The sequence below is a fragment of the Rhinoraja longicauda genome, chromosome 2, assembly GCF_053455715.1.
Source record: "Rhinoraja longicauda isolate Sanriku21f chromosome 2, sRhiLon1.1, whole genome shotgun sequence".
Taxonomy (NCBI): domain Eukaryota; kingdom Metazoa; phylum Chordata; class Chondrichthyes; order Rajiformes; family Arhynchobatidae; genus Rhinoraja; species Rhinoraja longicauda.
The window spans coordinates 89080099-89107890 of NC_135954.1; the positions used below are offsets into that span (position 1 = coordinate 89080099).

Sequence of the window (27792 nt, forward strand, 5' to 3'; positions counted from 1 at the left end):
CGGTGCGGGGCTCCCCTCCCCTCCACAGCGCCCCCCGCGGCGGGATCGTGACGGTGCGGGGCTCCCTCCACAGCGCCCCCTGCGGCAGGATCGTGACGGTGCGGGGCTCCCTCCACAGCGCCCCCTGCGGCAGGGTCGTGACGGTGCGGGGCTCCCCTCCCCTCCACAGCGCCCTCCTCCGCGGCGGAATCGTGACGGTGCGGGGCTCCCCTCACCTCCACAGCGCCCCCCGCGGCGGGATCATGGCCGTGCGGGGCCGTGTGAGTGGGGCGCATGCGTACCGAGCGGCGACGGCATTGGGCCGGGAGGAGTGCAGGCCTCGGTCAGCCTTGGCCTTCCCCGGGCCCGGCTTGTCTCGGCGTTTTTGTTTGTCGGAGCTGAGAGCAGGCCCGCCCGCCCGCCCGGTATTCCCACTGTTTACCGGAGGATGTGAATGGTGGTCAGGAGGAGTAGGATGGCAGAGCCGAGAGAGGGGGAGCCGCCAGGTACGGTATCTTGGGTCGAGCCGGGCTGGGCCGAGCCGGGCCGGGCCGGGCTGGGCCGAGCGCACGGCACCATCACTGACACCGTCACGGGAAGAAGCTTCATCCCTGCAACGCCCTTTGATCCACGAGCTGGGCTCACAAACCCTTTAAAGTTATGAAGGGCTTTGGCAGGGGAGATGATTTAGATTAAATATTCCCACTGATCAGGCAGTGGTCCAGACCGACGGCCCATAATGAAAGAAAATCAATGATCTGATTGTAAATTCGGCCAAATATTAACAATGCAATGCCCATGAATATATTTCAGCGGAAGCAAGATAAATAGCACGACGAAAATAATGGAAGGTTGTGATGACTTGGGTGTTGGTGGATAGATCAATTTTGTGAAGCGTTAAAATAAATATGAACCGGTTAGGCTGAAGGATCTTTTTTTTGGAGTGGGTAAAAGTCTAGATAAGGATCATGACTGCAGAAAATTGTCACAAGTAGAAGTGGACAGTTTTGGTGAATGAAACTTGTTTGCTGGGGATTGCGAAGTATTCCTAGATTATGCAGCATTAGGTTCAACTGGCATAAGAATTTAGAAATGATTGGATTTTGGGCTAAAATGTTTCATACAAACTAGGAATTTAATTACACCAGATTTATATGACAATAAACTAATCTGAATCCAAAATATAGTTGAAACTAAACATGATAGTATCAACTTTACTAATATTGAAATAAAAACAAAGAATTCTGAAATACTCAGCAGGTCAGATCACATCTGTGGGAAATGAAACATTTAGCATTTTGGGTCCAGGAAAGACAAATAAAGCATGTAAAACTGCAGGAAGGATGTCACTGAGAGCATAAAACTGGATTAACAATGGGGATGAGTCTGGTTACCAAGGTCATCTGGGTCGATTAGTAAATGGAAGTTGGAGAGTGATAACTTACACAAATGAATGAAGACCTTTTGAGATGCAAAACAGGATGAGTTGGAGTTGGAGAATGTTTTGGCCTGTTCATGACTTGTTCTGACAGGGGGTCTCCAACATAGTAATGTCTAGGAGGTAGGGCACAGTGGCATAGAACTAACCGATATCTCTTTGCCATTTCACATTACTTTTAATTTTTTAACTTTTGGATCAGGTTTATTATTGTCACCTGTACCAAAGTACAGTGAAAAAGCTTGTTTTGCACACTGTCCAATCAAATCAGATCAAAGACCAAAAGTGTTAGTAACAATCCACCAGGAAACACTGCTGTGTTTTTCCTTCAATCTAGAAAAGTGTCATTCACTATATAACTATTGGCTTACTGTTCCATAACTAAATATGTATCCATACTGCCTTTGTTCCTTCTAATCCAATAATTTTACATTCACTGAAATATCGAGAAAAACAATAGAGTTCACTTTTATTTTGAAATCAACTTTTGATATTTTATTTTATTCTTATGTTACTTGTCATACTGTTTAAATTTTACTAAAGGTCAACACAGACAAACATTTTACAGTAGCCCTCAAGAATCCTCCAGTTTAAATAATTTCTCTATTAACCAGGTGGACTGGAGCTGAATCCAGATGCTGCAGATTTCGTTCCTCGGGAAATGCAGGAGTCGCATAAGAACAAGAATTCGGAGAAGTTTGGCAGAAACAGCACACACATGCCACCCTCACGACAACAGCCATTTCGAAGTTACCGTTGTGGTTTGACACACAGGGAATATTATCAGCAATCAAGGAATAATTATGATGAAGTCCCTACACCTGATTCTAAAACTGGCTCTGAGGATAACAGGACTAACCAAAATAAAGCAGGTATGCACAGCTTCCAAAATCAGCGTCGTCACCGACTGAAAGATGACAAGCTTTGTTCTGGAGAAATGTCGTTCACTGATGAGTCACGGTGGGAAACTGCCGCAAACCGTATGCAACCAACTGAGAAAAAAGTGATGAAAGATTTTGTCAAACAAAACACAGCAAAAGAAGGGACAGATTCATTGGGACACAGAAAGATGCATGATGTAGAACAAGAAAATTGGCGAGCACCAGAAAGTCGGGGAGGAGCTAAACCAAAGAAAATTAATTTGGATTTGCATAAACCCACTCGAGGAATGCAAGGAAAACAGTCCTTTGAAAAAAACAGTAGAATATTTGGAAAAAGTGGCACTGAAATAACCAAAAACATTTACCCACCAGAGGATAGTCAAAGAAAAACACTAAATGAGCCTACTAGACTGGATAAGAATGGTGACAAATACAGTGATGAATCACAAAGAAAATCTCCGAGAAGTAAAAATAGTTATAGAGGATTTACTCAGGGCAAAGAGTATCATCTTGATGAAGTGTACAAAAATTCAAATGTAGACAGTGTTAGAACAGGTTCGGGTTGCTCAATGACTGCTTCAGAATTGGATATCAAGATTGACGTAGGTGAAGAAAAAGTGAATTCCAATTTGCGAGACAGATTGAGTCACCGAACACAATCGTGGAAAGTGAGTGAAGTAGACAGAAGGAAAAGACCGCAAGACCTGCAAAAAAAATCCTTTGATTTGGGAAGAAAGACATTTTGGAAGAAACAAGTGGAAATGCACAAGAGCAAGGAAACTCACACAGGTTAGAAAATTAAATCCGATTGTTTAAAATACTGATTTCTTGTTAGAACACTCTAAATGTAATGAAGCTATTGCATTTTGAATTGAATTTCACGAGAAAAGGGTTTCGACCCAAATTGTTATCTGTCCATTTCCTCCACAGATGATCCCTGACCCACTGACTTCCTCCAGTGCCTTGTTTTCTTTACTCAAGATTCTAGCATCTATAACTTCTTGTGAGCCCCAACAGTCTTTTCTGACAAAGCAGCAATTCAAATTGCACTTCCAATCTAGTTTATTCTATTTTGTGTTCATAATGTGTGTTCAGTCCACAGTAATGACCCCGAGCTCCCATTGGGCTGCTACTTTAAATACCCCCTCTTACTCCCACTCTGACATTTGTTTGTGGCCTAACACAAGTTATACAACGCACACTACATTTAGTGCCTTGTCAACTTTCTGGCTCCAGGCATAAATTCCCTCTTTTGTTCTTTCTTTGTGAAACCCACTACAAAAAGAAAAATTGTTGTGTTAGGGTTTTACTTTCAGCAAAATTGCTGGTATAGCAAACCTTTTTTTAATGCATTATGCACCCTGTTTATTAGGTCATAAGTTATTATGAAAGGGAAGAGGCTCTCTTGTAATAATACAGCGTGGAAGCAGGCCCTTCAGCCCAACTTATTCATATCAACAATATCAGAACCAAGGCATATAGAACATAGAACAGCACAGGAACAGGCGCTTTGCTCCACAATGTCCACAATGAATATGATGCCAAGTTAAACTAACCTCCTCCTGTATGTGATCCATATCCCTCCACTCCCCATACTCCCATGTACCTACCCAAACTCCTTTTAAGTACTACCATCGTATCTGCCTATGCCACCACCCCTGGCAGCACATTCCAAGCAACCACCACTCTCAATGTCAAAAGAAAACTTTATAAACTTTATAATTTTATAAACTTCATTCAAGTGTCCCGTCAGCCTTTGCATACAATACTCCAAAATGTGGCTTAATCACAGTCATATAAAGCATCAACATGACTTCATGATTCTTATACTTAATGCTTCAACCAATGAAAGCAAGCATATCATTTGCTGTCTTTAACACCATATCTACTGTAGGTTTGAAGTAACGGGCCAAAGAGTCCACAGATAAAGTCATAGAGTCTTACAGTGTGGAAACAGGCCCTTCAGCCCGACTTGCCCACATCGGTCAACATGTCCCACCTACACTAGTCCTACCTGCCTGCATTTGAACCAGATCCCTCTAAACCTGTCTTATCTATGTACCTGTCTAAATGTTTCTTAAATATTGCAATAGTATGCTATGTGATAGATGATATGGGGAAAGGAAAAGTAAATAACAGCAGAAACTGGAACTGAAACATAAATAGAAGTTGTGATGAGAGCATCCTCCATATTTTCTGGAAGACTGACTTGAACTTCCAATTGCCTGTTATCTCAATTCTCATCTCTTCCTTTCTGACCTTACTGTTTATGATATCCTGCAACAAAGCTTGAGGAAAAGCATCTCATTTTGGTGCCTTGAAAGACCAGTGAATTCATCAGTTTCAGATATTTAGCTTTTTCTGTTTATGTTAGAACATATAAGATTATTAAGGGATTGGACACGCTAGAGGCAGGAAACATGTTCCCGATGTTGGGGGAGTCCCGAACCAGGGGCCACAGTTTAAGAATAAGGGGTAGGCCATTTAGAATGGAGATGAGGAAAACTTTTTCACTCAGAGTTGTGAAGCTGTGGAATTCTCTGCCTCATAAGGCAGTGGAGGCCAATTCTCTGGATGCTTTCAAGAGAGAGTTAGATAGAGCTCTTAATGATAGTGGAGTCAAGGGATATGGGGAGAAGGCAGGAACGGGGTACTGATTGTGCATGATCAGCCATGATCACGTTGAATGGTGGTGCTGGCTCGAAGGGCCGAATGGCCTACTCCTGCACCTATTGTCTATTGTCTATAACTGACTAGGTCATCCACTTGAACCACAAGCTTAGATTTGATTTTTCCACAGATACTACCTTATTTGTTAACTATTTCCAGCAAAAAAACCAAAGTGTCGGAGGAACTCCGCGGGTCAGGTAGCGTCTGTGGAGGGAAATGGATAGATGATGTTTCAGATTGGGACCCTTCTACAGACTGATGGAGGAGAGGTGAGTTAGCTGTTAGATAGAGGTGAGGGGAAGGGGTGGGGCAAGAGCTGGCAAGTGAAAGATGGATTCAGGTAAGGAGGGCTGATTGGCATATGTGTCAGTTTGGAGTTCGCCATCATTCTCTTTAATTTCAGCTTTACAGCAACTACTGGTCGTGCACCTCAGGTTTTGCTTTGTACTTTCTCCCTCATTCATCTCCTGATGTTTACTCTTTGACAGACCGAACAATGATATGATCGGAGAGCATTCTTCACCTTTTGTAGGGAAGCACCAGTGGCCCCTGAATCACCTGGAAGTTTTGATTTCCTTTTATCATAAACATTCCCTTTGTTATCTTCAGTCTTTCCATTCTTTTCAATTTAATGTGCAATTGTTTTTTGCTCCTTGTTAACCATATTAACTCCGTCTCCTTGTCTGCAGATGCTGCCTGCCTTGCTGAATTTGTGAAGCATTTTCTTTTTTTTAATAACATGAGGAAATAATGATCTATATCTAGTGATAGCAGTGGAATCCACTGTGATGGATGTTTATATTAACTTTTATGTGGTTGTGTGTCTTGTTGCTTTTCACTTAGCATGGCTGTATTCTAACTCAAATTTCACTGTACCTTAATTCGTACATGTGACAATAAACTGACATTGAAACCTTGAAATTACTATTGTTTACCCATGTCATTCCATGAAACTGACAACCACTTTGGGTTGTGCAATTTGCAACCTTCTCTGTGATTACTAAATTGCAATCACAAGTGTGTATTTTTGGGTATGTACAAAGCAGTCGCTCTAAAATATAACCTCTGAGTTAAATGAATGTGTTAATGATGCACTGAGCATAATTACTGCAGGCTAAAATATTTGAGTCTAAAATAAATTGTATATTGTCATTTTCTTACTTAAGAATTTCCAAGGTGATTTTAATATTTTCATTAGCAAAAATGATTAATCTTAGGATCGACTTTGCTCTTTTGTGGGGTTTTTTTCAGTTTTTATTTGGCACTGAATATTTGTTTTTGAAGAAATAATACTAATAAGTTTTTTTTTATCTCTTGAGAAATTTCTTACATGATTAACTCTGGCTATGGCTTCCTACGTAATCTATCCTTGTTCTCCAGAGATGTTGCCTGACTCACTGTGTTATTCCAGCACTTTGTGTCTTCCTCTGAATCCCAAATCTAGCCTGTGGAATGCTGAAGAAAATTATTGACCAAATTTGTGTTTTTGTAACTGTCCAGCAAACTTTCAATTATTTTGTGCAGTTACTTCGCCAGAGTCAGTAGAATTTATTCTCTCAAATTGCACACCATGATGTGAACTCTCCTCCAGATTGCTTGACCGCATCATAATTGCTTTGTTTCTGTGCCATGCAATGTTTACATTCCCATCATTAATTGATAGGGTTATGGTCAGTGACATGGGAGCAATTTGAAATGGTAAAATAATTGTATGTCATGCCATTTTTCCTATGGCGTTATAATTTACTTTTTCTAAATGTGACATCATCCCCTATTTTTAGTATAGTTTATTCAAATCAGTAAATTGTAACATTGACTACATTGCAATGTGACATATTAAAATGCCCATTTTTTTCAGTCCACTAGCAGTTGAGCGGTAAGTTTAAATGTTCATTCACTGGTAATTTTCTTCTTTAGCCACGAGTATTATTTTCTTCATCTGTTTTTTTCAGGTTTACTGATTGAACACCTTACAGCTGAGAAATATGAATGTATGGTTTGCTGTGAGGTGATCCGTGTGATGGTGCCAATCTGGAGCTGTCAAAGCTGTTATCACGCATTCCACTTGAACTGCATTAAAAAATGGGCAAGATCACCAGCTTCTCAGGCTGAAGGTTAGTTTCCATGTACAACATTTAAAAATTATTCTGGGCTGTTTCAAACAATATTAGGCACACAATTTATAATTATTTGGGAGATTTTATTGTACAGATTGTCAATGCACTTAAATAGGCACAAGAAATCTGATAGACACAAAATGTGGGAGTAACTCAGTGGGTCAGGCAGTATCCATGGGGAACATGGACAAGGAACCTTTCTTCAGACTGCGGGGGGGAAGCTAGGCTAGAGAAAGGGTAGGACAGATCATGGCCAGTAATGGGTGACCTCAGGCGAGGGGGTTATCTGATAGGCAGATTGTTGGACAAAGACTAGGGATGAAAAGACAGGTGTGAACCTGAGAGGATGAAGAGTTGTGAATTATTATGCTCAGGGATTGAAAAGTTGCGAATTGTGTATCCATTGTAAATGGTGCAGGCGGAGGGGGAAGGAGGGAAAACTGGTGCAAGGTCAAATACATATGAGAAATCTGATGTTAGGTTGTGCCAATGGCAAATTAAAAACTATCTGCAATACAAGAAGCATCCATTTATGCCTCCTATAAATGTGCAATTTCCATTGTAATTCATTAATAATGTTAAAAGACTGCTTCCTATTCAGAATATGTCTTTCACAATGCATAAACCTAATGATGTATCTTTGATATATGGGCACTGTTGCAGTGTAAGTACAACAGCAAATTTGTGCACATGTAATCCCTATGTCCCTTATAATGGACCAAAATATCCAATGGGATATATGGCCATCTCCCCACAGTTAAGTCTGGGATGGGCTCAGATTACAGTGCTTCTGTCATTCAGCATTATTATGCATATTTTGCATTTCAGTCTTTAAAGACTTGAAATTCTCTGTGAACCAGTAGCCATGTAATTTCCTAGATTCTAGGGAAGGTGGGGAAAGTCCTTAAGTTTAGAAAAATTGTGGTGATGGGGGGGAGTGGGCAGGAAAAGTAAATGCTGGAAAACTCCAAACTGAAGAGCAGCAAGACTGATTCCATGAGCCCAATGTTACCAAACACTCTAACTCCTTTCAGCTTGCATAACTATCTGAATCAGCTGCTGGTTTGACATTTCCAGTGCTTCAACCTTAATGCACAAGATGATAAATTTTTGCAACCCTCTTGGAAAGAAAACCCATCAGTGTGTAAATTAGCTCTGCACGTAGATAATGTAAACTGTTCATGTCTTCATGCAGTGAATAATTCTGTAATGTTGTTTTCTTAATGATGTGCTTGGTATTTTTTTTTTAACTTGCTAGATACAAATGGCGGTTGGCGATGTCCTGCATGCCAGAATGTTTCGGTACGGGTCCCTAACACTTACATGTGTTTTTGTGGTAAGTATATAACTGTATGAAAATATTCAATGTGCACAAGGTATTGATTGAACCTGAGAGTCATGGAGCTGTGCAGCATGTGAATAGGCCCTCAGCCCACTTTTGACTAAGCTGACCAAGTTTGCATATTCCGTCCTTCCCATTTGCATGCATTTGGCCCATGGCCCTCTAAATCTTTTCTATCCATATATCTGTCCAAATCTCTCTTTTGTTATGTCATAATTGTATCTGCTTCTGTAGTTTACCTCCAACTTATTCCAGGTATGGACTTCCTACTGAGTAAGAAAGTTGCCCCTGAAGTCCCTCTTACATTAAGTCAATGCCTTAATGGATCTACATTGGGGAATAAGACTTTGAGCGGTCACCTCATCCATACTCCCTCTGATCTTGTTCCTTAATAAGGCACCCCACAAGATCCTACACCACAAAGAAAAAAATCCCAGCCTATCCAACGTCTCCCTACAACTCTAGGCCACAGCCCAGGTAATATCCTAGTGAATCTCTTTTGCATCCTTTCCAGCTTAATGACATCCTTCCTATATAGCTGGGCAACATGACCTACATACAGTACCTCAAGTGTAGTCTCACTATTAACTGATCGAGCTGCAGCTTAATGCCCCAACAATTGTACTCAATACCCTTCCAGATGCCGCCTTCACTACCCAATCCACCTGACTTGCCACTTTGAGGGAAACCTGCACTCCACAACCTCTCTGTTCCTCAACACTCTCCAGGGATCTACCATTTTCTGTGCAAGTCAAGCCCTGGTTTGTGCAACACCTCACAATTGTCAGTTAAATTCCATTTGATATTCTTTATCCCATCCTCCCAATTGACTAGATCTTATGGCAAACTTAAATATACTTCCTCGTTGTCTATAATGCTACTAATTTTGGTGTCACCTGCAAATTTACTAACTATGTTAACTGAACTGTTGTCCAAATTGTCAATGTGCATGGCAAACAGCAATGGATCCTGTACTGCCCCCTGTGATACACCATGGTCTCCAATCAGTAAAACACCCCATCCACAGCTACCTTTTGACACTTTCCTCCAAGTCAATTTTTAATCCAATTGGCTGGCTCACCTTAGATTCCATGCGCTCTAACCTTCCAGATAGGCGTGCCATGGAGGACTTTGACAAAGGCCTTTGCTAAAGTCCATATAGACAAAGTCTTCTGCTTCGCCCTCATCAATCTTGCTGACTTCTTCAGAAAAAACTTTCTGAATGTGAGACACGATTTCCCATAGACAAAGCCATGCTGATTATCCCCAATCAATCTGTGCCTATCCAAATGCTGGTAGACCTCGTGCCTAAGAATCCCCTCCAACAGCTTACTCACCATTGATATTAGTCTCACCATCTGTAGTTCCCTGGCTTGTTCTTACTGCCTTTCTTGAAAAGTGGGGCATCAGCCACCCCATCCCCAAACTTCTGGAACGTTACCTGTGGTGAAATATGATGCAAATATCTCTGCCAGTGCCTCTACAATTGCCGCCCTAGCTTCCCACAAAGTCTGAGGATGCACTTGGTCAGGCCCTGGGGATTTATCCACATTAATGTGTTTTAAAACCGCCAATGCCTCCTCTTATTTTTGTTGCATTTATTTGTATAGTATATCCCAAGATTTCTCCTTTATCGGTTCTTATCAGCAGCTTTTCAGAATTCCTGTCTTATGTTCAAAGATATAGTGTTTTATTCATCATTATTCTCCTTTTAAATCCAGAGAATACATTTTCTCATATTTAATTCTCTTGGTAAACCACCTTGTGATGAGTTACAACCCAAAGTCATGTAAAAGTATTTCTGAGATATGTTGTTTAGATTGTCTCCAGATGTTTTTGCAGTTCTTTTTGTAAGGATTCACAACTGAATCTTAGATTATGTTCCATTTGTCTTCTATGTAAGGCAAGGTGAACAATCCGGAGTGGGACAGAAATGAAATACCTCACAGCTGTGGAGAGCTCTGTGGAAAGAAACGAGCTGGAAGTGATTGTCCTCATTCATGTAACATGTAAGCACAACAAATATATTACACATGCATTCCCTGCGTTTGTGTTGTTACTGTACTTTGCATTTGATACACTGCTTGCCTTTTACATTTCCTTTGGGCAAGCTTTTTTTTAATTGTTTCTAGATAAGAGCAAATGCATTATTTGAGTTTTCTGTATGCTATTTTCAGTTCCATTTTTCACTGTACCTTGGGTATGAAATTAACATTGGACAATAATCCATTTGTTTTGACAAATTTATTAACCACCATTTGAGAACTCGCACTCACTCTATAATTGGGAAATATTTGATAATCGGAGTAACATTAAATATAGTGTAATGTGTTTTAAAAAAGACATTGAAAAAGAAATTCAAAAATTAACAGATTTGCTTGATCATGAAAAGACCCTTAGTTGCGAAATATTGTGATTGAAATATTCCGTTTTTGCGAGTATTTAAAACCTTTGTAATATCTTTGAACCGGGCAGTCTTTCCAAATATGGGATTTAAAATAAAGGATGCAATTCAGAAAGGGAGAATGCAGCAACAGTTCACTAGAATGATAATGCATTTCAGTTTTATCATTCAATGAAAGATTAAACAGAGTCAGCTCTCACTCTGTCGGGTTTAAATGGAGAAGGGATTTCATTAACTTTATGAAATTGTTACGTTTCTTTAGAGAACAACCAAAGTTGTTGTTTCCTTGGGATAAAGTGACCTGAAGTAAAGGTTAATATCAAAAGAAGGGTGGTACAGTGGTGTAGCAGTAGAGTTGCTAACTTATAGTGTCGGAGACCCGGGTTTGATCATGACTAAGGGTGTGTCTGTACAGTGTTTGTACGTTCTCCCTGTGTGGTTTCCTCCCACACTCCAAAGACATACAGGTTTGTAGATTAATTGGCTTTGGTAAAATTATAAATTGTCCCTGGTGGGTGGGATTGTGCTCGTGTACGGGGTGAACGCTGATCGAGATTGGAAACTCGGTGGTCCGAAGGGCCTGTTTCTGTGCTGTATTTCTATAACTAAAGGAAAACTAAAAGGAGTTTCAGTTTAGTCATGAAATTAAACTTTTTTACCAGGAAGGTTTAGAATTCTCTACCCATGATAAAATGGGAGTTTTGTTGCTGTGTGTGAAAAGACAGCGATAGAGATTTTTGTTTATTAAGGAAATGAAGAGATGTGGGATTGATAGACAAAAGTGACATTGAGATAGTAGATCGCTGTGACATTATTGAAAGAAATAGCTGACATGAAATTCTGATGACCTCGTCTGCTTCTATTTCTAATGTTTTAACCAACACAAAAAATATGTGGTACAATCTTTCATTGGTGCCTGCTTTCACTTAGAAAGGTGCCATTTTTAAAATGTACTATTATTTATGCTGTTTAGAAAGTATTGTCATATTTATTTTATTATGAAGGAACTTGGATCGTAATCCCAACGTTCAGAACGTTTATTCGACGCTGTGGATTTCTTGATTAATATATACAGATTTGCAATTCAACTATCTGGTTTGCTGCAGTCCTGCCATTTGTCGAGACTCTAAAGTAACAAAACAACAGTTTAAGTTCCAGTATCACACTCAAAAGTGGAAGTAATACCACTCACTCCCACGATATTGTCATAGCTGTTCTACTAAATATACACCATTACATTCAAATTGGGAAAACAAAGTAAACAATTCTCTCCCCAGTCCAGATGCCTTTACTCTTCCAACAAAGCTCAGTCTCGCAAACGATTTTTTAAATAGTTGAATGCTTAATAACCAGGGTTAAATATTGATAATATTTCACACGATTAATGGACATTTGAATAATCATTTAAGACCATTAAATGTTCTTTAAATCAACAATGTAAACAAAATTCAGACGAGATGATCAAGAACTGTGCTCAATTCAGCTTTTGCTCAAACTAGTGAATTAGGGAACCGATTGAACTTCTGAAAAATAAACTATCTTTAATAAAACTAAAAGAAAATCACATCACATCATTGATTTATAGTCTATTAACCATTCCAGTAGCTAAATTTTCACTGCGCCAGCAGATTATTGGCACATTTAAATAGTCACAGGGGAAGAAAATCGAAATTTAGATGAATTAATCCCTCTGAACATCCAACAGTTCTAGTGTAGAATGACTAAATGATCCCATATTATAAGATCCAATGAGAGTGAATTGAAATTATCTTCCCCTCTGTTCTAACAATCCTTGTTTATCCATGTTGACAAAACTGCCAACATAGTTCATTAATTTTTCTTTTATTATTAAAGCTGTGTGGAATTGGCTTCTGTGCACACGTCCACTGATAAGGTTAATACAGCAGTCATAACTCTTAGAATAACTGAAAGTTTTTTTTACATTAGATTATATATTTATCCTAGCATGTTTACAGTTAGAAGACTACTAAATGTCAAGGCTAACTTTACACAAGTAAGCAACTTTAACTAAAGAACCAAAACAATTTCAACTTCTCATCTTGTCTTACCTTTCTCCCCCCGTTTCCTCCTTTTGTCCATCCTCCTTTATTTATTTTAACCTTTGCTTTATTTCCAATGTACCCTGTTTCAACCAACATTGAAAGTCTTGGCCTCTGACTGAAAATCATCTCTGAAGGCTAAATGAAGCTCAGAAATCTAAACAGTGACAGGTTTGTGTTAAGTATATGTGTGTGCATTAATATATATATATGTTGTCTAACGAGGTCCAATGATAAATATATGGCAAATCAGGGACGATTTGATAACTGAGAATATGTTTAATCCATATGGCAGGATTTTAAATTCCCTTGTCAAATTTGCATCTGATCTCTGGGGTTTTCATAATCCAAATAGGGACAAGCTGGTATTTTTATGTCCAAGTATATCAGAAACTTTCCCACAAAATAAACCAAGAGTTTACTTTTGAAACACGCACACACTAAAACAAAAGTACAGTTAAGTTGAATTAGATTTCTATTCCAATTACAAGTAAAATCCTCTGAAGCATAATCTATCTTTTCAGCTTGTGCCATCCTGGACCATGTCCATCCTGTCCAGCATTTGTGACAAAAGCATGTGAATGTGGCAGAACAAGGTAAGCAACTCGTTATGATGGCATTGTATTGTTTAATCTCTTTTTTTCCTGTACTTATCATTACCATCAAAACTTGGTAGAACAATAAATTGGAAAGGACATGTTGGCTAGTCGGTGCTAGGACTCTGTTGGGTTTTGCTACAGGTTTAACAATTTTATACCCTTGGTCGTTCTTTGTGAACAGTGGAGGGAGGGAGAGAAGGCTGTATTGTTGGAGGGTGTGGGGGATGCTTTGGGGGGAAATGTGTCCATTTCCCCTTTTCAGATACAATGTTGAATCGATTTTAACACCAGGTAATCTAGACCGTACAAACTGATTTTTTTTTTTTTTTGCTTTTGTCACTTCTGATCCATTTGATAATCAACTTAAATTTGTGATCAAAAGGAAAACAAAACAACAGATGTGGAGATTAGAGTTGTGGACTTCCTACCTCTGACAGCAATATTCCTTCATTTTATTATGTTGAATGTCATGACCAAATATGCCCTAAACCCCCTAGTATCCAAACAGAAGAATAAGCTTGAAGATCCAATCATTGTCTACTTGGTGTACTACTAAATCTCTTCTGCATCCTTTACAAGACATCAGCAGACATCTCGGTGTGGTACCCAAATCTTCTGTGAAACCAAACCAATCTCTCATCTATATACTAAAAGTCTCGTTTGTTTGTTCCTGAACTACAACCAAAACGGCACACGATAGCGTGACAATTTTAGGCCCACCTTACTTACCATCGTCCCTTCGGTACTAATGGAAGAAGTTTAATTGAAATCGGTGTTATATTTTTTAAGTTATTCACATTTTAAAGTTTAAATCTATCTCCTAGGGAGGGAGGGGGGAGGGAGGGAGAGGGGAGGAGGAAGGATAAGGGGGGTTGAGGAGGGGGGAGGGGAGGAGAGGGGGAGGGGATAGGGAGGGAGGGAGGGAGGAGGAGAGGGTGCTGCACCAATGCGGGAGAGGTTTGGGTCCAACGGGTCCACTTGGTCTAGTATATTACTAAAAATCGATTATTTGTTCCGTATGTTTGTGCCGTAGTTGTTTCTTTGTGTGGTTGTTTCTTTGTGCAGTTTTCATTCACAAAAAAAAATGGAACACGATAGCGCAACATTTTTGGACCAATTTACTCACCTTTGTCCTGGGGACACCTTCATCCATGTTTCATCCAAATTGGTCTTATATTTTTAAATTTTTTAAATTACCTTATTAAACTGATGCTTGCCATGTTCAGCGTATGACGTCACCCGCCCGAGTAACGGCCAATGAGGGAGGGGGGGGCCCACGATGACTGCCATGGGCGGGATCCGCCAGATGGGAGTCATGGCCAATGAGGTTGGGGGGGGGGCTAACTTTAATAAATGCGCTTCCCTGTGTTGTCGACGTCAGTTCGTGTGTGCGCAGTTGCAGTCCGTCCATCTATTACAGATGCTCCCCAACTTAGTGGGTGAGGGGGGGGAGAGGAGTAGGGGGGATGGAGTAGGTGAGTGGGGGAGGAGGGGGAATGAGAGGGGATGGAGTAGGGTGGAGGGGGGGCGGAGGGGAGCTGGAGTGGGTGAGGGAGTGGAGGTGGGGGGTTGAGGGGGATGGAGTGGATAAGTGGGGGGAGGAGGGGGGTTCAGGGGTGATTGAGTGAGGGGGAGGGGAAGAGGGTGGTTGAGGGGGGGTGGAGTGGGTGAGGGGGGAGGGGAGTAGGGGGGATAAGGGAGGTTGAGAGGGGATGGAGTGGGGCAGATGTTGCTGAGTTACTCCAGCATTTTGTGTCTACCGATTTAAACCATCTGCAGTTCTTTCCTACACATCATTATAATCTTCGCGTGATACATTGCAGAATTTAATATGTTAATATAAAGTCTATCCTTGGCTACCCTTACTTTTGAATCATGTATGGTTCAAACCCTAATATACAGTCAATGCAGAATAAAACAATGTCTGCTGGAGAAAGATGTCAGTGTGGATATCCTCCAATCCGTATCAATGTGGCACCTATGCCAAACCTATGAAAAGTAAAGTTTTCTGAGGTTCTGGCACAGTTTAAAAATTCTTCTCATTGTACAGGTGGTAACAGAAAGCTGGAGAATTGCAACCTTTATGTTGCATTTTTAAAAAGTCACAGGTTAACCAGTCCATTCTTTCAGAGTCACATATCAATTACAATGTTAATTAACATTTAGAATGGTTAAAAAGTCAGCATAGATTAAAAAAATATTGTTCCAAATTCAGTTCTTTGATGGGGTACCAGGGTATGCTGATGAAGACAGTGCAGGTGAAGTTGTGGATATAGTGTTTCAAATGGAATTTAATGAAGTGTAACATATGGTCACGTGTGGCTGCGCCTAACGGCTGCGGCTCTCTGGCAGTTTGTTTGTCTTTTTTTTGTTTGTGTCGGTGTTGGGATGGTTTTTGTTTCTGTTTTTGGCTGTGTATGTGTGGGGGTGGGGGTGTGGGGGAAACCTTTCTTTTATTAGGTCTCTTCCCCGGGGCGCAGCTCGGCCGCGGGGCCTTCCATCGGCCGCGGGGCCTTACATCGCCCGGCGCGGCTCGGCCGCTGGACTTAACATCGCCGGCGCGGCTCGGCCGCGGGACCTAACAGTGCCCGGCGCGGCTCGGCCACGGGGCCTTCCATCGCCCGGTGCGGCTCGGCCGCGGAACGGTTCAGTGCCCGGTGCGGCTCGGCCGCAGGGCCTTCCATCGCCCGGTGCGGCTCGGCCATGGAACAATTCAGCGCCCGGCGCGGCCGCGGGGCCTTCCATCGCCCGGCGCGGCTCGGCTGCGGGACTTAACATCGCCGGCGCGGCTCAGCCGCGGGACGTTTCAGTGCCCGGTGCGGTTCGGCCAGCGGGACGTTTCAGTGCCCGGTGCGGCTCGGCCGCAGGACGTTTCAGTGCCCGGCGCGGCTCGGCCGCGGGACGTTTCAGTGCCTGGTGCGGCTCGGCCGCGGGACTTAGCAGCGGCCACGGGCCCTTCCATCGCCCGGCGCGGCTCGGCCGCTGGACTTAACATCGCCCGGTGCGGCCGCGGGACGTTTCAGTGCCCGGGGCGGCTCGGCCGCGGGGCCTTCCATCCTCTTGCGGGGGCTGTGCGTGTCGTTTGCCTCGGTAGGGGTCGAGCTGCCTGTCCGTGGGTGCGGGGGGAAGAGAGTGGAAGTTTTGTTGCCTTCCATCACAGTGAGGGGGTGTTTGGAGTCACTGTGATGGATGTTTGTGTTGGGGTCGTGTGTCTTGTGTTCTTTTCTTTTTTGCTGTGTCTTGTGACTGCTGAAATTTCATTCGGTATTTATACCGAATGACAATAAAGTTCTGTTATACTGTTATATACTGTTATGTTATAACAAAAGATAGAATGTGTGGATTTGGAACGACAGACAGCAACAATGCAATGATAGGTAATGAACATGGAGTATGTTGAATGGTTTTTACACAGGGGGAGGGAAAGAGACACATTTTTCCTGCAGAATGCATATTAGGATCAAGAAGATTGCTGAGATATTTTATTATTTTCTCTTGGTTATTTTGGACATATAGTTTGATACATAGACAATAGGTGCAGGAGTAGGCCATTCGGCCCTTCGAGCCAGCACCGCCATTCAATGTGATCATGGCTGATCATCCACAATCAGTACCCCATACCTGCCTTCTCCCCACATCCCTGGATTCCGCTAGCCCTAAGACCTCTATCTAATTCTCTTTTGAATGCATCCAGGTAATCGGCCTCCACTGCCTTCTGTGGCAGAGAATTCCACAAATTTACAACTCTCCGTGTGAAAAAGTTTTTCCTCATCTCAATTCTAAATGGCCTACCCCTTATTCTTAAACTGATACAGAATCGAGAGAACATTGGGAAATGATCAGCAATGTGTCCATGATTTCTGGAGCCACCTTCTTGAGTACCCTGGGATGCAGACCATCAAGCTCTGGGGATTCATCAGCCTTCAGCCCCATCAGTCTACCCAACACCATTTCCTGACTAATGTGAATTTACTTCAGTTCCACCGTTACCCTAGGTCCTCTGCCCTTAGTACATCTGGGAGATTGTTTGTGTCTTCCTTAGTGGAGACAGAACCAAAATACCTGTTCAACTCCTCTGCCATTTCCTTGTTCCACATATTAAATTCACCTGTTTCTGTCTCCAATTAATTGAGGCTGAATGTGAAATTTTATAAAGTACTAGATCAAGTGGATCCGTTGGGCCCAAACCTCTCCTGCAATGGCCCAAACCTCTCCTGCATTGGCCCAGGTCAGCACCATGGAGGCATGAAGTGGGGCGTCGGTGGTGGTGATGCCTCGGCGGCGTTGAGGCCTCGGCAACAATGGGGCCTCGGCGGTGGTGAAGCCTCGTGGCGGCAGTGATGCCTCGTGGGTCGACCCCTGGTCGATGAGAGCGTGGAGGACACCGTGAGGGGAGGGGAAGAACAATGGACAATGGGGGGTGGGGGGGAACAAAGGACAATGGGGACCCGGCGTGGGGGAACCGCTGTGGGGGGGAGGGGTGAACAAAAGGGGGAGCCGGCATGCTTTGCAACTTTGTCAGCGCCGTAGGTGGCTGCTATTTGTATACATTGGGTATGCAAGCAAAGAATTTCACTGTGCCTAGTCACATGTGACAATAAAGTATTCCTATTCCATTAGTCCATACTTATTCTGTTGCATTAATAATATTCTTGTTGACTTCCTTAAAATAACAATTAAATGCAACTTTTTAAAAACAAAAATGTTAATCACTAATTTGTAATGTATTAATGTTCCATTATGTTTATTTTGTTTAAATGTTTGTCTTTCCAACAGTCAGTCAGTTCGCTGTGGTCAGCCTGGAACCATTCAGTGCAAAAATATATGTGGAAATCAACTGAATTGTGGAAAGCATACATGTGTTCAAGTGTGCCATACAGGAAAGTGCCAGCCATGTCCACTTACAGTTCAGCAAGGTAGGTAGCTGCAGACATTATCACTGAAACTATTATCAATTGGCTGCATGGTAGACTTTTATCAACTAATTTAAAAACCCTTATTTAGGAATCGTCCATTGCAGTAGATGATTGGGTCAGAGTTCTACTTATCAACGAGTCAGAAGTTTTCAAAGGTTTTGGCATTCTAAGTTCATTTTCATTAATAGGATACAAGGAACTGTGAAAAGTTATTTACGCACAAATTGTGAACAATTTATTGTAGATTTATCAGAGATTCTGAACTACTCCTATAATTATGTATCCAAATTCTGTTTCTTACTTTTTTTGCTAGATTTCCACACCTGCCTTTGTAGATTCTAGAATGGTTCTCACAGATAGGAATATAGCAAATGTAACCCCACTACTATAAAAGAAAAGGAGAGAAATAAAAATCAGGGAACTACAGTTCAGTTCGCATGATGTGAGAAACAGGATGCTAGAAGTGATAACAGACCACTTTGAAAAAATAACGCAGGCAGGTGGGGCTAGTGGCCACTTTGGTTGACGTGGGCAAGTTGGACCAGATGGGCCTTGTTCCTTGCTGCATAACTCTATGACATTATGAGTGGAAATCAGTAGATGTGGTGCATTTAGACTTTCAGACCTCAATAAGGTGTCACACAAAGGACTATTCACAAAATTAGAGGAATTATCGATAATATACAGGTAAGGATTGTTTTATGGACAAAAAAGAGTAAGAATAGGCTCGTCACTTTAAAGTCAGGAGGCTATAACAAACAGGATACAGAGGATGCAGTTCACAAATTATGTTATTGAGTTGGATGAAGCAACAAAGTGTCCCAATTTCATTAATGAAACTGTGGGTTGTAAGAAGGAAGCAAAGAGACCCTAAGAGAATATAGACAGGACAAATGAATGGTTAAGGACCTGGTAACCTACTTAGTAAAAGAAATATTAATAACTGAATTGGGATTTATTAGCCATTTGCACAAATTTAGATCGTTTTTTTTGTGGAACATTGGAGGCTGATGAACCTAATATCAAATTATAAAATGCATAGAGTGGGTAGAGGTTTGAGAGATAACTGAAAAGTAACCAAAAAGTAGGTTTGATCATGCTGATTGATACCCAAATGGGTCCAAAGGGAAACACAGATGGCGGATATCAGTGTATCACACCTGAGACTGGACACATTTGCAAGCAAATGCAGAAACCAAAGATAAGCTTACCTGACCATCAAACTGTCGCCTCCAATCTACCTGTCAAATGTCCTGACAGTAAATAAATTGGTCAAACACAAGTATTTTATGGTATCTTCAAAGGACTTTACTTAATTTAATATTATGTGCTTCTAAATGCATCTATCAAACCTGGGGACAGCATGCAACAGCGCCCGCAATAAGCAACGATACCTGGCGATAAGCCAGCTGTCGCCAAGAAATTTCATGCCGGTTGGTTTCTCAGCGATGCGCCGAGATCTACTACGATTCTTTGAAGACTCCTCACGATCATGCCCGCGACACCCCGGCGAACTGTCGGCGACAGCCTAGTCGCCGGCAGTCGCCTTAATATCGCCTAAGTGGGACAGGCCCTTAAGGCTACAGAAGCACAAACCTTTGCTTTATGCAAGGTGGGGCTGGCGTATGAATGTGGTAATCAGACGCATTAATCAAACATTTAAATCCTCATCAAAAGGAAGGATTGATCTATTTTACTTCATTTTAATGTTTTTAATTAGTTTTGATGTATTACCAACCCTAGTGCCCACATGTGTGTATTTAAAACTTTGAAAACTTCTCTGACTCTCATTGATAAGTAGAACTCTGACCCAATCCTCTACTGCAATGGACGATTCCTAAATAAGGGTTTTTAAATTAGTTTAATGCCTTATCCACAATCATGATCATTCTATCTAATAGCCCAATCCCAGTGAAGCCCATTCTAATTAATCAACTACCATCTTTTCCCAATACTGGTGCCAATGCACCATGAAGTGAATCCCATCTAGTCCGCACCAGTCTTTGAGCCATGCATTCAGGTTTTTAATCTCATTGAGTTTGTATCAATTTGCATCTGGCTCAGTCTAATCCAAGATCTTTATCTTTATGTTCTGCTTTTAAAATTTGGACCCAAGCTACACTACACTACATCAGCAGAACCATCCTTTTCTGGATCGAATTTGGCAAGTGGATCTTTCTTATTCCACTCCAAATTTCTGACCAGTCATAAGGAGATATCATTGATTCTGGTACCATGCAGTATAATAGCCTTCAGCACTTGTGCATAACTGCAGAGAACAGAATCTATTCCCCTAACTGTACTATGCCCTATCACTACGGTATTTCTGAATAAGTGCAAGATGCGATTCTTCTCCAGTGCTACATTCCAGATCCCCATATCTACTTCACTTACAGTCTCGCCTTCCTGTTCCTTTTGACTTATCATTTATTTTATCACAAGGGTGTGGCTGTCTCTTGGAACAGCACATCCCAGTTACTTCTCTGCCTTCCTGATGCATTTCAGTGACCAAATGCCAGATTCTAGATAAACAACTCTGAGGCGCAATTCCAAAAGCTACAGATTGATTTCCATGGAACTTGATGTTTAATCAGCTCCCACATATTGCAGCTACAACACATGGCATTTCTTGTACTGTTCCATGTACGTTGAACATTTTGAACTTTGAACTTATTTGAACTTTTGTTTAAATATATAACTGCACCTTTTTCCTTGACTCACTCAAATTCACTCTTCATAGATATTGTATTGCAGGCTAAAATATGGTGTACTTTGGTAGAACTTATTGTTGTTTCAGGCTCAAATGCTAGAAACTAGGACTTATATGGAGAAAGCCAGATAGGTCCTGATAAAAGTACTTTTTTTTTGGATGGATGATGTAGCACATAAAATGGTCACTATTACTCCATAAAAAAATACGTTAGCCAGAGGGAATGTGGAATATACCACTGTACGGAGCAATGAAGAGGAGTAGCATAAATGTACCTGAGAGAGAAAGAAATAGATTAACATGCTGATGCATGTAGATGAAGACCACTAGAAGAGACTTATGGAATGAAAACATGGGCTGAGAAGACTTAAACACTATGCTGCTTCAATTTCTTCAAGTTCTATTCTGCATTATGAAACTGTTGAGGTACAGTAATTCAGTAATGTTCTACTTTGCAGACTAGGGAAACAGCAGCTGAACTATTATGTCCTGTTGTGTTGAGATTCTTGTTCGTTTGCCTCTTTCCAGCCTGCTTCTGTGAAGGCATTTTTCGAGAAGTACTCTGTGGGACTGATGAAGATTCATTTGACGGCAAAGGCTACTTTTCATGTCAGAAACCTTGTGCGAAGTAAGTAGATTGTGTGTTTTTTCAATAATTTAATGTAGTGGACTTTTCTGAGGTAATGCTTACAATGAATCAAGGAATGTGTTTTATAATAAGGGGTTGAAAGTAGAAGTCAACTCTACCACTATAGCTAGGAATTTTCTGACTGTTTCTTCCCTCTTCAAGCTCAAGCTTAAGTCTGTCCTCGTTCTTATCTTTTTCTCACTTCTAATTAATTATTTTTCACCTTTTCTTTATCTCTTACTTGTCTGCTGCCACCTGCATCCCCTCTCTGTGTCTCTCACACCATAGGCCTGCAAATATTCTCCCTTTAGATATTTATGAAACTTCCTTTTGACAGCTAACCTTTGCACAGAACATTTTCATTCCATTCAAATAGGGCCGACTACAGTTAGAGGTTTTTATTTTAGAGTGAACTGTATTCTTTGCCATAGCTATTTTAAACCTTTATATATAAATGGTTGCTCATTACTGGGTGCTCCTGCATTGATGCCTGCTCACTTTAGCCTGGCTCCTTTCCCAAAATTAAGTCTAACATTGTTACTTTCCTCATTGGGCCAAAATATTACTGCTGTCTAAAGCTTTTACACATCCCCATACTTCTGAAAATGTGCACCTCAATATCCTTCCTGACAGTTGCTGGTTCATAAAACTTTCCCAGTGTCAAAACCTTTTCTTTTAAATTCCAAACAGATTTTCTGCGTTATTTTTCCAGCACATCTTCCCTTACTTTTTGACACTACAGTATTCGCCTCAATCAACATTGCCACTGGATCTATTTTCTTCTTTTCCAATCTTGTCTGAATACCTTGCATCCAAGAATATTTAGAACCTAATTGTGCCCATTTTTACCATATCTGTTATAGACACCGTTATTCATTCCCAAGTTGTTAATTACACCAACCTTTTTAATATGCTTGCGATTATTTTTGTGCTGTCACAGCATATCTTTGACTGGCTTGTACCTTGTTTCTTGTCCTGCACCATTTTGTTGCTCATTTATACCATTTTATGCTGCCTTCTTCTGCCCCATCTCCTGTCATGTTAGTTTAAATCTACTTTGTAGTGCCAATGAACCTTCCTTTATGGGCATTAATCCCAGCTCCATTAGATCCGTACTGCTTTTGCCTATTCGAGAACATGGCATCTTTGAAATCTAAAGTTCTCCCTCATACCTCATCCCTCACCTGTCTGTATTTTCTTTTTATTGCTCTACACACTAGCATGTTGAATACCAACATACAATTCTTGATGTTTACCCTCCAACTCCAAGATTTTCTGCAATTGCATTGTAAAATTCTTTGAACCTGGTGCAATATGCCATCATAAATTATTTCTGCAACCACATAAATTCAGTGTAATGCTCTTCAGTAATCACTAATCCGAACTGCAAAGGTTTTGGAAAACAAGGTGCTCTCAGGATTCCTATCTCCTTAGGCAGTATCAAAATGTCACGCTCCATCTCACCTGCATTCTTGAAAAATACTCGACCTCGTGGAGGGGCATTAGTGACTCCAGCTGTTAATCAGGCTCCAGCATGAGCTCTTCCAGCTGAAGTTTTTTCCAGCAATCAAATATTATTAAATTAATTCAATAAACAAAGGATATTCTTTAAATATTATTTGATTGTACATGCATGAATCTTGAGCAAAACACAAAAAGCTGGAGTAACTCAACTAGCCAGGCAACATCCGTGGTGGGAATGGACAGGCGACATTTCTGGTTGGGTCTGAATAAGAGTCCAGACCCAAAACATCACCTGTCCATTCCCTCCAAAGATGCTATGTGATCTGCTGAGTTACCCCAGAACATTGTATGTTAGTTACTACTAGACCAAGTGGACCAGTTGGGCCCATTCCTCGTAGAGGGGGAACAGGGAAGGGGAGAGGGTGTCGTCACTGAGTGAGCCCAGGACTCAAAGCCTCTCCTGTAATGGTGTAGCACCCTCAACCCCCCCCCCCACTCAATCCCCCTTATCCCCCCCTCCTCCCCCCATTGACCCATTCCATACCCCACCCCCACTTGTCCCTCTCCTGCCCCCACCCCCACTCCCCCAGCCCTGCCTCCACCCCCATTCCCCCCTCCACCCCCATTCCCCCCTCCCCACCCCTATTCCCCCCTCCCCCTCTCCCCCTCTCCTGACCCTCACCTCCCTCCCTCACCCGCACTCTCCCCACCCCCACTCTCTCCTGCCCCCCAGTCCCCCTTCCCCCCCACCCCCACTCTCCCCCTCCCCCCACCCCCGCCTCCCCCACCCCCATGCCCCCCCCTTCTGCCACCCTCCCCTCCACCCAGTCGGCCGCCACGCCCACTCCCCTCAGTGGAGCCGTTGGCTGCGAAAGGCACTTACCAGTGCCCGTGCGTTCAACGCTGACTGCCGACGTGCGAATCTCTGCCGGGGCCGGGCGAGGGGATAGACGAGAGGGGGAGGGGCGGGGGGGAGGGAACGACTGAGCGCGGGCGGGTGGCAGTGCTGCCGGCGGCCTTGTTCTGGTGAGTGAGGAGCAAATGAAGTCGAACATGGAGCTTTGTGACGTCAGACGCTGAGGAGTTTCAGGAAATGGGTTAGAAAGTGAATTTTTTAACTTTAAAATGTCTGAAGCTTTAAAAATGTAGCTTCAATTTGAATGAGAGTTGTTACATAATATGCCCAGGATAATGGTGAGTAACGTGGTCTGGGAATGGCGCATCATGCATTGATAGCATTGTACTCTTGATCTCCACCTTGACAAAGGCATTCACACCTCTCCCTTTTCTTCAACTTCTTTGATTTCTAGCTTTGACCATGTCTGATGACCCGTGTTGCTAAACTCTCTCCACAGAATGTCCACGGCATGAGTATTTCCAGATGTTTCTGTTTTGATTTTGGTGATCAGTGCCATTTGCACATCTTCATCATTGTAATTACTCTTGAGATGAAAAACATTCCAATGTAATTTTTCAAAATTATTTTATGGCTTCACAAATTTGTGAAATGTCATCTGCCATGTTTACTTGCATGTGCCACGTTGTTATCCAATCTAAAGTAGAAAAGATGATTAGAATTAATGTTTTGAAAAGTTTTCAGTTTTTCACTCTTGATTACCTCGAATGTATGTTTCATGCACTAATCTTGCAGATTAAGTGCTGAAGGTTTTACATTTCTATTGTTCTAATTTATGTTCATAATGTATGTGGCCTATCATTGTGGTTATCAGTAATGATGAAAGTATCAGCCTGGTATATTCTGTTAACATGACTGTTGCAACTCTTACATTTTCATGGATTCTAAACATGTTCACTTTCTTAGGATGCTCACCTGTGGAAACCATAATTGTCTCCAGCTCTGCCATCCATCTGCATGTCAGCTTTGTCCTCGCTTGCCAAAACTGGTGCACAGTTGTCCTTGCGGGCAAACCCGTTTGTCCAAACTTTTAGAACTTGGTTACCCTGAACGTAGGAACTGCATCGAACTAATGCCATCATGTGGGAAGACTTGTTGCAAACCCCTGCCTTGCAGTTCTAATGGTGAGGAAAATAGATGGTTTTGAGTTGTGTTCTATATCTTTTTTTAACTATTTAAAATACGATTTCAATCTTAATTATTATTAACGTTTATTAATTAAAGATTTTTTACTTTCACCTTTTAATGATTCAATACCTTGACAAATCTATGTACAGTTTACTCTCAGTCATCTGGCTTCCATGGGTAATGAGGGTGTGCTGGTAGCCTGAATACTGCAATTCTGTATTTTAATCCATAACAGTGTTAATGTAAAATACAACAAAAATAAATCAAATGAATTACTATACCCGCCATCACATGCTAAATCTTTAAAGAGGATGTTTCTGCTAATAAGCCTACAGCTGCACTGTCCTTCTGTACAAAATATAAATTAACTAAAAATGTATTTTCATACTTTTATATAACACATGAAATAAAATTCACTGTTTGAGTTTATTTTTTAAAAATCAAATTTTATGCAGAGCCTATCTTGGGCTACGCTACCACTCAAACTATAATCACTTAACCCTGAACATCAAAAGGGCATACTACCACTGAAAGTATAATCACTTAATCCTGAACAAAAGGGCAGTGTAATTTACTAATTGTGTTCGAATAATCTTATGGCATTTCATCAAGCTCAAACTCAATTTTAAATTTTCAAAACAATTTTAAGAAGTGCTTATTATTCTTTGAAATTTTTGCTGGTTGCACTAGAGTTCCAGAGGCACGAATACTGGATAAAGGAGAGTTTACTGTAATGTACTAAAAAAAAAAAACTGCAAATGCTGGAAATCTAAACATGAAATAAAAATGAAAATGCTGGAAATACTTGGCAGCAACTATCGAAAGAAGCAGAATTAGTATTTCAGGCTGATGACCCTTCATCTAATGCAAGACCATTGACCTGAAATGTTAACTTTGTTTTTCTCTTCATCTATAATGTACTCCAATGCTGCATGACAATTGGTAACAATATTTCTTCATGGTAATTATATTGTGGTAAATTGTTTTTAAAATCTATCAAAATAGCCTCCAAATAGGTCAAAACAATTGAAGAATCTGTGATAGTACATAATCTGTGAACTAATGCAGCAATTTAGTTTCAAATGGTTTATTGACATTAGGGGTTTGGAAATTTTGAAGTAGAAACTTTGTTGTCATGTAATATATAATCAAACATTTTAACAACATATTTTTAGGATGGGTAAGAGTAAAGATTTAAGAGGTGGGTAAGAGTAAAGATTTGAGGAATAGGCCAGGCACCTCTTGACTTTGGAGGGAAGCAGTCTGGCACAAAAACCAAGCCAAGTCAGGTGCTCATTAGGAGCAGTCATCCAAGTAAATGTGGCCAAATTGGGGGAAAAATTGGGAACTTTACACATTGACAGGATCTGATGCAGTTCATTAAGGGTCTTGTGCAAACATTCTTTTGAATGTATTTTGGCATATGACAGTTGCATTCTGTGACATTCAGAAAATGAATGGTCTGCTTCTTGGCTCCAAGGAGTTGTGACTTGGTGGCTACCCTCAGACTAATTTTCCTTTTATTGTAGAAAAGATATATCAGCCTTGTGCTGAAAAGATCAATCTGGGACATCAGAACTAGCATACGATTTATTTTTCTCTCACTTTCTGAATATAATGCTTCTTCTCTGTGTTATTTGGGTGAATGCTTAACCACAGAAATTGTGAAATGAGGCTTCATGTAGAAATTAATGCATTGTGTTTATTTGAAATCTAGATTTAATTCATACCTGTAGTAATCTGTGCCATGAAGGTGAATGTGGACCATGTGCAGGAACTTCAAACATTAATTGTCGGTGTGGATTTAAGAAAAAAGTAAGTAAAAGGATAGATGTGTAATGTAATGTATCAATTTAAAATTATTTGCATCATTAGCAACACTAAGGCACTAATGGAATTGAATATTAAATCTGTATAATGTTGTTAATTTTGGTGAATGACCTGCAGGAGATGCAGGAAAATTACTGAAATTAACAGAATTACAGATGGTAAATAGTTCTAATAAACTGTCTAAACCAAAAAAACATTAAATTGCCACCAATTAAATTAGCATTACTGTCCATTATAACATCAGATTTGCTATTAATCTCCAACTTTGGTTTAAGGTTTTAGACTAAAAATAACTTTAATATTAGTTGCTCATGATCTTGCAGTTAGCCTGCATAGTTCAATAAAAATAATTTTGAATCAATATTAAGATTTCAGCTTGAGTAATGATTGGTCATCTTCTCCATAGGATGTTCCTTGTGCCAATATCACTAAGGAAGGTAAGCTCTGGGATGTCTAAAGCTTTTCTTTGTTTCGTGTATCTTTTAATTTGGATAAAAAGATGTTCAAAACGTGCTATTTTTTTATTTAAAGCTATTTAAAATGGGATGAATAGACATTTCTATTTTAAATTCCTTTTTCTCAAACTGATTTATGGACAGCATAGTGATGAAATAAGTATCGCTGCTGCCTCACTGCACCAGAGACACAGGTTCAATCCTGACCTCTGCTTCTGTCTGTGTAGAGTTTCCACGTTCTCCTTGTGGTTTTCT

At 41.0% G+C, this 27792-nt stretch overlaps 1 protein-coding gene across 2 annotated transcripts in view; it reads left to right on the forward strand.

Annotated features, from left to right (window-relative positions):
- Positions 1–271: 271 nt before the first annotated feature.
- LOC144606702 (transcriptional repressor NF-X1-like) overlaps positions 272–27792 on the forward strand; it is a 52917-nt gene continuing 25396 nt past the window's right edge. For both annotated transcript variants that reach the window (XM_078423014.1, XM_078423023.1), the window contains exons 1-11: positions 272–485; positions 2032–3087; positions 6921–7082; positions 8344–8421; positions 10331–10436; positions 13416–13487; positions 18267–18406; positions 21645–21744; positions 25031–25248; positions 26970–27067; positions 27489–27519. In XM_078423014.1, the coding sequence (XP_078279140.1) occupies positions 434–485; positions 2032–3087; positions 6921–7082; positions 8344–8421; positions 10331–10436; positions 13416–13487; positions 18267–18406; positions 21645–21744; positions 25031–25248; positions 26970–27067; positions 27489–27519 (2113 nt within the window). In that variant the 5' untranslated portion in view covers positions 272–433. The remainder of the gene's footprint in view (positions 486–2031; positions 3088–6920; positions 7083–8343; positions 8422–10330; positions 10437–13415; positions 13488–18266; positions 18407–21644; positions 21745–25030; positions 25249–26969; positions 27068–27488; positions 27520–27792) is intronic.